Source organism: Chelonia mydas, chromosome 24 (assembly GCF_015237465.2).
Source record: "Chelonia mydas isolate rCheMyd1 chromosome 24, rCheMyd1.pri.v2, whole genome shotgun sequence".
In the NCBI taxonomy this organism is placed as follows: Eukaryota; Metazoa; Chordata; order Testudines; family Cheloniidae; genus Chelonia; species Chelonia mydas.
In genome coordinates this window covers 5,401,367-5,412,689 of record NC_051264.2, presented here as the reverse complement: position 1 = coordinate 5,412,689, position 11,323 = coordinate 5,401,367, and the positions used below count along the sequence as shown (strand labels likewise).

At 51.8% G+C, this 11,323-nt stretch overlaps 1 protein-coding gene across 1 annotated transcript; it reads right to left on the bottom strand.

Annotated features, from left to right (window-relative positions):
• Positions 1 to 168: 168 nt before the first annotated feature.
• Positions 169 to 9,610, bottom strand: TMEM79 (transmembrane protein 79). The gene is made up of 4 exons (XM_037882780.2): positions 9,094 to 9,610; positions 5,992 to 6,939; positions 4,648 to 4,861; positions 169 to 3,421 (listed from the first exon to the last, which is right to left on the bottom strand). The coding sequence occupies exons 2-4, from the start codon at positions 6,800 to 6,802 to the stop codon at positions 3,202 to 3,204; spliced, it is 1,245 nt and encodes a 414-aa protein (XP_037738708.1). The 5' UTR covers positions 6,803 to 6,939; positions 9,094 to 9,610; the 3' UTR covers positions 169 to 3,201.
• Between the last annotated feature and the right edge of the window lie 1,713 nt (positions 9,611 to 11,323).

Below are 11,323 nucleotides of genomic sequence, written 5' to 3'. Positions count from 1 at the left end.
AAGAGTACTTTACGTTTCTATGTAACTTCTCGGTGTATGCACTGTGAACATAACCCCTTTATGGTGTTTCAAGATGGACAGCCAAAATCAGTAGGCATTCTTGAAAGTCTTAGGTAACGTACTTTGCTAAGCCATAACTAGCCTAAAGGGGAAAACAAGGAGAGATGGGAAACCCATGGGAAAGGTTTTATTCATGTATATTGCACACAAAGATGATAAAATCAGTACCGAACACTGAGTACTCGGACATAGAGCTGCTTTACACCTTGCACTGTATTTAGCAAAAGCGGTTACCAAGGCCAAAAAACCGCAAACCAAACAAAAAACCCATAACTCTCCCCCCGAAACAACACAACAGCCATCAGATTAAAACAATCTATTTAGAAACAATAAACTTTGCATGATGTGAAGGGTAAAGCTGAAAGGTAAAAAGTAGAATTGAACCCCCCAAATGCCCTGTTGCCAAGCTGGCAGCAGTCCCTGTCACAGCCCCCAGGGTACATCACTCCTGACAGAAGCAAGGACAGCCAGCACAAGGGACTGTACAGAGATGCTTTGCTTGGCCGGGGGCCACGCGCTGCAAAACTATGTAGTCCATGCCTCCTTTTCCTTACGCCCCACCTCTGTGCTGCTCTCTGCAAATGATTTTTTTGGGAGGAAGGTGATGGCTAATGGAGGCCTGGCTGCCTGGGGGGTGCCAGAATTTCAGTCAAAGATGTTGAAGGCCAGAACTATATTAATAATAATCCCGAGCTTTTCTATGGCCCTGTACATCACTCAATCTCAAAATACTTTACAAAAGAGGTCAGGATCATGATCCCCATTTTACAGATGGGGAAAATGAGGCACGGAGCAGGGAAGCAACTGGCCCAAGGTCACCCAACAGGCCCGTGGCAGAGGCAGGAATAGGACCCAGATCTCCTGAGTCCTAGTGCAGGCCACTAGACCACACTGCCTCCCTGACCTCCTGTATAACACAGGCCTGAAAACGTCTTCAAGTGATTCCTGCAGCAAGCCCATAGCTTCTGGTTGAGCTAGAGTATCTCTGTCTCAGCTATCCAGTCCTGATTTAAAGACTTCAAGTGATGCAGACTTCATCACATCCCCAATGGCTAATTTGGCCCTAGCGCTGTATAGGTTAAAAGAAAGAATGTATATTCAAACAAACCAACCATGGGTGGATTCACATTCTCAGGAACCACGAGGGGAGTTCTGAGAAGACTACAGGGACAATAACAGTTCACCCAATTCCCCGGGGTAGGGAGAAGTCTAGCAGGAGGGAATAGGCCCAGCATAATGGTTGCAAAAGCCATTATTAAGTAAAGCCCACTCCAGCCTGCGGTTAAGTAAAATAAAGTGACCCGATACCAATCAATCCTGATCCACCCACTGATGAAACTTGTTCTTCCACTTGCCCGGGGAAGCTGTTTACTGATTCTGCATGTCCCCTATGCCCTCCATCCACTGTTTGCCCTGTAGCGTTTCACAACTGAAAGGAAAATAGCCCCAGCCACAGCTGTTAGCCTCAGAGATGGCCGCACCTTGCCAAAATCAATACACAATCCAGAAGACTGTACATCAGTCTGGCCTAAGAGCCCCTGGTGCTGTACACGTTCCTGTTTGCAAGAATGAGTCAAAGCAAGTCCCGTCCCCCCCGGAAAGTGGGTGAAATCACAGTGCCACAGCTCTGGCTGCTTATTCCAGTCTAGAGAGACAAGGTGGGCGAGGCAATATCTTGTATTGGACCAACTTCTGTTGGTGAGAGACACCAGCTTCCCAGCTGCACAGAGTTGTTCAGGTCTGGGAAACCCAGTGTCACAGCTAAATGCAAGGTGGAACAGAAGTACTTAACGCATATTTCAAGGGACCGTTCATGGGGATGTGGCCCGTTAACTTTGCTAGACAATAAAAACCATGGGCGGAATAGAGACGCTGGATTTATGGCTTATTTGAACAAGCTGAAACCCACTAATAACTCTTTCCCCCCATTCCTTTCCTCCCTAGGACTGGAGGGGTGTTAACGGGCCACTTCACCTTAAATGGTCCCTTGAAATATGTTATGCTAAATAATCTGTTCCACCTTGTATTTCGCGGTGACCCTCTGAAGGCTTGTCTACACTTACATTTTATAGCCCTCTAACTTGCTGGCTCGGGGGGGGTGAAAAATCACTCCCCCCTGAGCACAGCAAGTCTGAGCACTTTAAAGCGCGAATGTGGACAGGCTCCAAGCGCTGGGAGCTAATCCCCTCGAGGAGGTGGATTACCAGGAGCGCTCTCGCCCAGCGCTCGTGCGTGACCACACTCGCACTTCAATGCGTTCCCGCGCCAGCACGTTGAAGTTTCCGGTGTAGCCCTGCCCTGAGTGAGGCCAGATCTACACGACAAACCTATGTTGGTATAACGACGTCGCTCAGGGTGTGAAAAATCCGTCCCCCTGAGCAACGGTTACCCTGAACTAACTCCCCCCCCCACCTCACGAGCTTTTCCTGCCAACATAGATTCTGCCTCTCACGGAGGGGGGAGTTTTTACGCAGACCGAGAGCTCTCTCCCATCGGCATAGAACGTCTTCACCAGGTGCACTGCAGCGTACAGACATACCCCTAGTCTGTTAGCCTGGCTCAGACAGAGCTAAGCGCCTGATCTCCCCGCCTTTAACAGTGCAGCTAATGAGGCTTATCAGCGAAAACGTTAAGTCCACTTTTATTAGCAAGTATCTTTCTTATTCCAAGGCTCCATAGTGGTGACTGTTACTCCATGATCTAATTATCCAACACCTGCCGTATAGTGGTCGGAAGAAAGGATGATTTGAATATAAATAGCTAGTTGAGGTCTGGATCAAGTTAAAGGGAGGACAGAATTAACCCTGTGAAGCCGGCTGATTAGCTGGTGGAATGCAATTGCTTGATTGATTCCAGTAGGAGGCGCTGTTGGGCCCATGGTTTTCATGCATGGACTGGGGGCTCATGCCAGGTCTGTATCTGGCCACTCATTTCAGCACTTAAGGCTTGGGATTCAGAGCCTGCACCAGCTGGAGCTGGACTTGGGGGTTGCTCAGTGCTTCTGCAAACCAGCCCCTTGGGCATCAGGGCACTCACGCACTGAAATGTGGGCGCCCCGGCCGAGCCCCCCATCCGGGCTCTGTTCATCGCCATCAAACCCACCTCCCTGCTGCCAATTGCCAGAGCCCCTTGTCCCGTCTTTTACCCCCAGTATCTCATCTTGGGCGCCGCGGCCCGGCTCTGCTTCTCCGACGGGGCGTCCTGCTTGCCGTTGGCGGCAGTGGCGACCATGTTCTCGGGCTCCAGGATGAACATGCTATAGAGGTTCCACAGGAGCATGGTCAGCAGGGGCAGGAAGGTCAGGCCGAAGCCGAAGCCGCGGAAAGAGCGGCCCATGGCATAGGCCAGCCAGTACAGCAGCCTGGGGAAGAGAAGAGGCACGGGTGTTGGGAGACAGGACCCGGTTGCCAGAGGAGCACTCCGCCCGAGGGCAGGGCTGGTGGACACCGTAGGATTTGGGATTTAACGCTCTGAGTCTTGGCTTTGCGCCGCTCATGGGCAGCCATCCTGGAGCTGCCCACAGTCAAAGCTGGCAGGATGGAAGACCTCTAGGGGAAAGCCAGGGAGTATTGGGGCCCATTCACTAGGAGACGCTCTTCCCTTCGCGTCAGTACGGACGCCAGCGTGGCACCAGGGGAAACTAGTGCCTCAGTGAGGGAAACTCTCCTTGGGATCAGTGCTTAATTTGTAAAGAAAGAGATGCCAAGGCTCTGAACTGCCCGGCCCAGAGGTGCCAGGACTCTGAACTGCCCAGCCCAGAGGTGCCAGGACTCTGAACTGCCCAGCCCAGAGGTGCTGAGGCTCTGAACTGCCCAGCCCAGAGGTGCCGAGGCTCTGAACTTCCCAGCCCAGAGGTGCCGAGGCTCTGAACTGCCCAGCCCAGAGGTGCTGAGGTTCTGAACTGCCCAGCCCAGAGGTGCCAGGACTCTGAACTGCCCAGCCCAGAGGTGCCGGGGCTCAGCCCTAACAAGCCCTGGCATAAATTAAGCCCTGGTACTGATCCCACTGCTGCAGTGTGGTGATAAGGAGTCGGGTGGGTGACGGAATCGGTGACACTCTTCCCTCTGAGTTAGGGTGACTCCAGCACCCCAGCATGAAGCTAGGGGGCTCAATTCTGACCCCTATTCCCCAGTGTGGTGTTATCCTGCAGGGAGCAGGGGGTTGACCCAGCAGGGGGCGCGCTCCCCTCTGAGTCAGCATGGACTCCAATCCCCCAGCACTAGGGGGCGCTGTGCTACTGGAAGCGCCATCTTTGGATGAGATTTAAAATCCGGTATGCCGGACCTCCAGTGGTCTTCAAAGACCCCTGGTGCTTTCCAAATGAGTGGGGGAGAAGCAGTATTAATCTCTGAGTCCTGGCTAAATGTTGACGGGACCCAAGCTCTCCTGTCTCCTGGATGAAGGAGCAAACTCCAGCCATGCTGATATGTTCCCCCAGCACTAAATTAACGGAAGGACCAAAGAACCCACCTCCCCATCGTGATCCTAGCTCTGCTCTGGGCTTAGACTCATTGCTCTCAGCTCGTGGTCCATTTAAACGTAGCCTGGGGAGGGGTCTTATGCCATGCGGGAGGGGAGTGAGCTTACCGTGAGATGGCAAACAGCCCCGTGAGCAACGGGATGAGCTTCAGGGCTTCCTGAGGGAGGTAGGTGGCCAGCACGGCAATGTTGAAGAAGTAGAGGATGAAGAGGTAAACGGACTGGGAGACGTAGCGCCGGTGGATCTCCACCTCCCGGCGCAGCTCCCCGAAGGGCTGCACCGAGGAGAAGCAGAGGCGGGAGACCCCGTACACGATCAGACCTGGTGGGATTGGAGAGAGAGAACTGAGTGGGGGACGCAAGGAGCGATGGGTGGAGACCAGGACTGGGGGCACAGTGACTGTTGGAGAGTGCGAGGCTATGTGTCCGCTCTAGGCATGATAGTGACACGGCCATGCCGCTGTAGCTCCATAATGTAGACATCGATGGAAGAGGTGGACATCGATGGTTTCTCCATCATGGTAGTTAATCCACCTCTCTGAGAGGCAGGAGCTCGGTTGACAGAAGAATTCTTCTGTCAACCGAGTGGCATCTACCCTGGTGGTTAGGTCGGCGTAACTACATTGCTCAGGGGTGTGAAAAATCATACGTAGGTGATGTAGCTAGACCTAAATTTTAAGTGTAGACCTGGCCTTAGTGTCGGGCCAGCAAAGGGTGCCTTGCCATCTTTGATGTATTTATTTTCACAACCCTCCACCGTGAGGCAGGGCAGTGTTGTTACCCCATTGTGTAGATGGGAATCTGAGGCACAGCAAGAGTCAGTGACTTGCCCAGGTCACACAGGGCAAGAAATTGAACCTGCGTTGCCAGATAGCAACCTAACCACTGGATCATAAGAACGGCCATACTGGGTCAGACCAAAGGTCCATCTAGCCCAGTATCCTGTCTGCCGACAGTGGCCAATGCCAGGTGCTTCAGAGGGAATGAACAGAACAGGGCATCAAGTGATCCATCAAGTGACCCATCCCCATCATCCTTCCTCCCTCTCACGTTCAGCCTGATGACTTGCACAGAAAGAGTGCATGGCCCAGTCAGTTCTTGGCCTCTCAGCTGAGCTTCCCAGCCAGGGGGCTGGTTAGTGATGGTCACATTGGTGGTCTGGGGGATGTGGTCACTAGACACTGGGCTGAGACCCACCCATCTTGTTTCATGACAGCCACCAAGCAGCCATTGGATGGGAATGGCTGTCCGTCACTCCTGATCTGAGTAGGCCATGAGCCAATTCTCCAGGGGTGCTGAGCGTCCTGCAGCTCCCTACTGACTCCAGTGGGAATAGCGAGCGGTCAGCTCTTCTGAAGAGTCAGTCCCCATCCCCATAGCCAGCCACTCTGCCTCTCAGAGCCAGAACAGCCCCCCAGGGCAGAGAGGAACAAATCGCCCGGCTCCACCCACCTAGGATGATGGGGAAGGTGCCGAACACTCCGCAGCGAAGGGTGTAGACCAGCCGGGCGCTCATGGTTGGCATCAGGGGGGCGTCGAAGGGCAGGAAGACATAGGCCCCGTACACGAAGCAGGGGAAGATGATCATGGCCCCAATCATGGAGGCCACGGCCTTGAGGTTGGCAGAGCTGCAGTCCTGGCATTGGAGGCACTGCAGCCTCTTGAAAAGCGGCTTGGTCTGGCCACCGTCGTAGCCAGCTGGGTCGTCGTAGCGCGTGGGGCAGCTCAGGGGGCCGTGGGTCAGGAAGGCCAGTTTCTCGGGGTCGCCATTCTCCTTCTCACAGCAAACGATGGCCTCCTCCTCCGCCAGCTGCTGCTGCTTCTTCTTCCAGTCGCTGCCCCCTGCCAAGCTTTGGCACCCGGGGGCCTTCTCGATACAGTGGGGATCGATGGGGACAAAAACATGCATGGCCACCTCAGGCATTCTGTTCCCTTCTTCCTCCTCTTCCTGCAGAGGGGAGGAACCGAGGAAAACCTCCTTGTCTCCAGGAGGCCCCGGCTCGGGGCCTGTGCGGCTCCCCTCAGGGCTTGGCCTCTTCTCTGTCTCAGGTGCCTTGCGGGATGGGGTGGTGGGCTCTGTGGCCACCTCACTCACGGAAGAGTGCCGGGACTGGTCCCATGGCAGAGGAGCATCAGGGTCTCCTGGCTTCTTGTCTTGGACACTGCCGCAGGCCACCTTCTGCTCTGGGGGCTCCAGAGCCTCCTTTCTCAGCTCCACCAGCGCCACGTTCTCTGTGTGAGCTACAGGATCAGCAGCTGCCATCTTGGGCCTTCGGGGACGTTCCAGCTGGGGACAGACCCGGAGGGAGGCTGGCTTTGTGGTGGTACGGGCAATAGACTGTATCGCCTATTTAAGGGTGCAGAGTCTAGTTGCTGTCCTCTGTCATTGCTGTTCTCCACCTATGGAGGGACAAAGAACATACACAACGAGATACCAATAAGGAGCTGCCTGTAGATCACCCTTCCCAAGTGGCCAATGCCCCTCACAAGCCCAACCATTAATCAACACTTCCAAGATATTGTCATCCCTCCTTTATAAACTGGGGACACCAAGAGAAGTGGGGCAATTAATCCAAGGTCACACAGCAAATTGGTGGCAGAGCTGGGAATAGAACACAAGAGTCCTGGGTCCCAGTCACCCTCCTGTCCATGCTGTAACCGCCAAATCACATTTCCTCCAAAGTTAAAAGAGAGCCCAAGAGTCCTGACTCCCACTAGGTCAAGCTGCTTCCAGCTGAAGTTGGTGGAATTGCTCTGGAAGTATACCGGTGTCACTGAGCTCAGTTAAACACTATTCTATTTGTTTTTAAAATGATTAAATCCAGGGGATGAAACAGCTGCTGAAAAAAACCACAGGATCGGTTTCTATGGAGCTCTAGGAAAGGGTTAAGTAATAGATATACCCTGAGTAAAATCCCACATCCAAACACTCCTATAAACTCTGGGCATGCCTCGATCTAGAACAGAACTGACAGCTTGTCTACACTTGAAAGTGAATTCAGATTAAGTTTGGGTTTGAATGTAAGGCCCAATAGCTAGTCCAGAATAACTCCATGTGCACAAACCCTTCATGGCTACTCCTAGAGAGATAATGGGATGAATTTTCAAAAACACCCAATCCAAACACTTCACGGATTTTGGATCAGAACTTTGTGCCTCGCCTCCGCTCGACTGAACCTAAATGTTGGATCCAAATCATCTCTGAAATTGGGATCTGGATTACAGTGCTGGGGCTGGCCCCTCGTTGGCTGAACCAAAAGACCCCTGAATGTTGGGAATAGAGATGCAAATTTTGGGGTTCAGGACCTCGGATGGCAATGAAAAGAGCAGGGCTTGATTTTCAGGAGGGGTGAGTTCTGGCAGAGCCCATCCCATTTGCCAGGGCTCTTCGCCTTTGAAAATCAAGCTGGTCAATCCTTACAGGGACCTGCCAGTTTACCTGGAGGGATATTTATTACACAGGTGGTGAGCAAAATTGCGTAGTGTGTCGTTGAGATGCACACATCTTGCAAAACTCTCCAGAGGAAACGGCGTGAACACTGATCGACAAGAACTGGGAGGCACCTATCAACTGCAGGCATACACGACATATGGCAGGCCAACAATTACAATACCACTGAGTCATAAAGGGAAGACCAGAAGGGACCACCAGATCTTCTAGTCTGACCTGTATCTCACAGGCCACCACCACCACCCAACAACCGAAATGAGATTGAAGTATGACAGCCCTCAGGAGACGAGACTATGATGTTCCACAGGTGGAGACTAGGAAGGACTGAGATGTATGAATGCCCAAGGCCCCTGCAATGTTAATCACTCTTAAAAAAATGGCAGCACATATGGGGAATATTGGCAATCCCTCCTGGATTGACTGAGATCTGTCAACTAGGATAGTTAATTTATTCATCCCCACACTGCACTCCCCACCAGCAGACTCACTGCACCCATGAGGGATCCCCGGGGAGGAGGAGGGGGGCAGATTCCCAGCTGGTGTCTGTCAGTTTCTCTCCACTAAAACCATCTGGCCCTGTTGATTTTAAAGAGATGTAGGAGTGTGCCCATGTGGGGCTTAATATAGGGTGGGGGATTAAGAGCCACTTGTGAGGCCCTCATTAAGTGGTTGCCAAAGTGTTAGTGGTGGAGGGGAGAGGGATTGGGATCAAAGAAGTTACAAATAAAGTATTGACGTGTATCCCGCACACCCAATAATAATCCCTAGCTCTTACATAGCACATTTCATCCAGAAGTCTCGAAACACTTTACAAAAGAGGGCAGTAGCACTGTCCCCACTTTGCAGATGGGGAAACCGAGGCACAGAGTGGTGACATGAGTTGCCCAAGGTCACACTACATCCCAGTGGCAGAACCAGGTCTCCAGAGTCTGTCTGTCAGTCTGTCCCTCTCTCTCTCTCACACACATGCACACACACACACTCAGGCAACCTACAAAACTCCCTCCTGCACCCATCTTCCGAACAACCCCTCCACTCGACCAGACTGCAAGAGAAAATGAATAAAGTAAAGCAGAGATCTGTTTCCCTGCTGGGCTGCTTACTTGGAAAGTGGAGCAGTTTTGCGGATGGCTGTCCCCGGTTGTGAATGTTTCTGAGGCTTCTTCCCTTTGCCTGGACCTTAAACCTGTTTAACCAGCAAAGGTGTGGCTGGAATTAAAGGGGCAGAGGCAGCTTTGCTTCACTGGACCTACTGAATCAGCCGGCAGAAAAGGCTGTTCCCAGAGGTTGTGTGTGTGTGTTATGTTGTGTTGTGTATGGTGTGCTCATGTATTGTGTGTGCGTGTTTGTGTGGTCCATACATGTGTTGCACATGCATGTTTGTGTGATTTGCATATGTGCCTTATTATTACTATTATTAACATGCTTTTGTATACTTGTGTTGTGAAAGCATGGACGTGTGATGTATAGATGTGTTATGTTATGCATTCAGGTTGGTGTGTTGTGTTTTCCTGTTCATGTGTATGTAATTGCATTGTTTGAACTTTGCACATGTATCTTTGAGGTGTGTGTGTGTGTGCATGTGCTCACACATGCATTGCGTGTGTACTTATTTATTTGGTGCATTTGCAGTGTGCATATATGCCGCGTATGCTGTGTGGTGTGTGTGTGTATATATGTAAGTATGGTGTGTATATAAATGTGGAGCACGTGTATATGTTGTGTATGTAATAAGTAGGGAGCGGCATGTGTGGGTGTGTCTGTGTGTATACGAGTACGGTGTATGTTGTGTGTGTCCGTGTGGGTTGAAAGCATAATATGTGACTATGATGTTTACGTGTGTTAGTGCTGGAGTGTGTGGATCTATCTGTATGCACATATGAGTGTGGTGTAATATAAACTCCGTGTGTGTGTAGGCAGATGTGAGTGATGTCAGCATAAGTGCTGACCCCAGCATCAAAATCTTAGATCAATATTTAGTTTGCAGTATGTACAAACCCCTGGATTGGACAATGGTTTGGGTGATTAAACTGCATGGGGTAAGGAAACCAGGAAGGTGCCCTCCATATTTGTGTTTATTTGGGATAACTCACAAGGACCCTGGAGGCAGAAAGAAGCAGTTAAAACATCTTCATAGCCACTTCTCCAAGCAAACACTCCAAGATTCGTTTTCATGTTGAGCAATTTAGTGAAATGAAACGAGGGAACAGAGCTAACATGGCTCCTGATTATACTAGCCACCTTCCCCACAAAAAACAACCCACAGTCAGATTATGTTTAGGATCTAATTACAGAAATTGTAATTAAATACCCCAGAAAAGAAAGAGAATTCTGAATTAAGGAAGAGACACTCATCTTCCCTCACTCCATCGCATCACAGCACTGCCCAATGGGTGGAGATCTGGACTTTACTCAGAACACGCTGCTCCTGTTGATTCAAATTATTAACATAATCTCAACATATGTTTGAATTCTGCTCCCTTAGGTCCCACATCCAAGCACTGATCTACCCTGAACCTACTGTCTTTAGAAAGGTTACGTGACTTACAATACGGGGTGGATTTCCTAAGGATTAATTATATTATGTATTGCAGTTGCACTTGGGACCTCCACTGAAATCAAGTCCTTGTTGTGCTAAGCGCTGGGGGTGCAGGCTCTGGGGTGGGGCCAGGGATGAGGGGTTTGGGGTGAAGAAGGGGATCTGGGTTTGGGGGGGCTCCAGGCTGGGGTAGGGGGTTGGGTCTCTGGGTTGCGGCTCCCAGTCAGCGGCGCAGTGGGGGGCGCTAAGGCAGGCCCCAGATGTGGCCAGCAATAGGTCCGGCTCCTAGGCAGAGGTACGCAGGCAGCTCTGCACGCTGCTGTCACCCACAGGCACCGCCCCCCCATCTCCCATTGGCCGGTTCCAGTGTGGAGCCGGTGGTCGGGGCAGGGGCAGCCTGCGGAGCCTCGTGGCCCCTCCCGCCTAGGAGCCAGACCTGTTGGCCACTTCCAGGGTGCAGCGTGGTGTCAGAACAGGCAGGGACTAGCCTGCCTTAGCCGGGCAGCACCACTGACCGGACGTTTAACGGCCTGATCGGCAGTGCTGACCAGAGCCACCAGGGTCCCTTTTCGACCAGGTGTTCTGGTCGAAAACTGGACACCTGGTCACCCTACCCAACTCTGAAGGCAGTGCAGAAGTAAGGTTGGCAATTCCATGATCACCCTACAATAACCTTGCGACTCCCCTGCGACCCCCTTTTGGGTCAGGACCCCCAGTCTGAGAAACACTGGTAGTCCCGTCCCCTCCCCACCCCCCCATGAAATCTGTATAGTATTGGGTAAAAGTACACGAAA

What these genes read in the sequence shown, in the direction of transcription:
- TMEM79 (XM_037882780.2), bottom strand. Translation starts at nt 6,802, where the DNA reads ATGGCAGCTGCTGATCCTGTAGCTCACACAGAGAACGTGGCGCTGGTG. An exon ending in CACCTTCCCCATCATCCTAG is followed by an intron (nt 4,862 to 5,991) that starts GTGGGTGGAGCC and finishes CAATCCCACCAG; the next exon opens with GTCTGATCGTGTACGGGGTC. An exon ending in GGGCTGTTTGCCATCTCACG is followed by an intron (nt 3,422 to 4,647) that starts GTAAGCTCACTC and finishes TCTCTTCCCCAG; the next exon opens with GCTGCTGTACTGGCTGGCCT.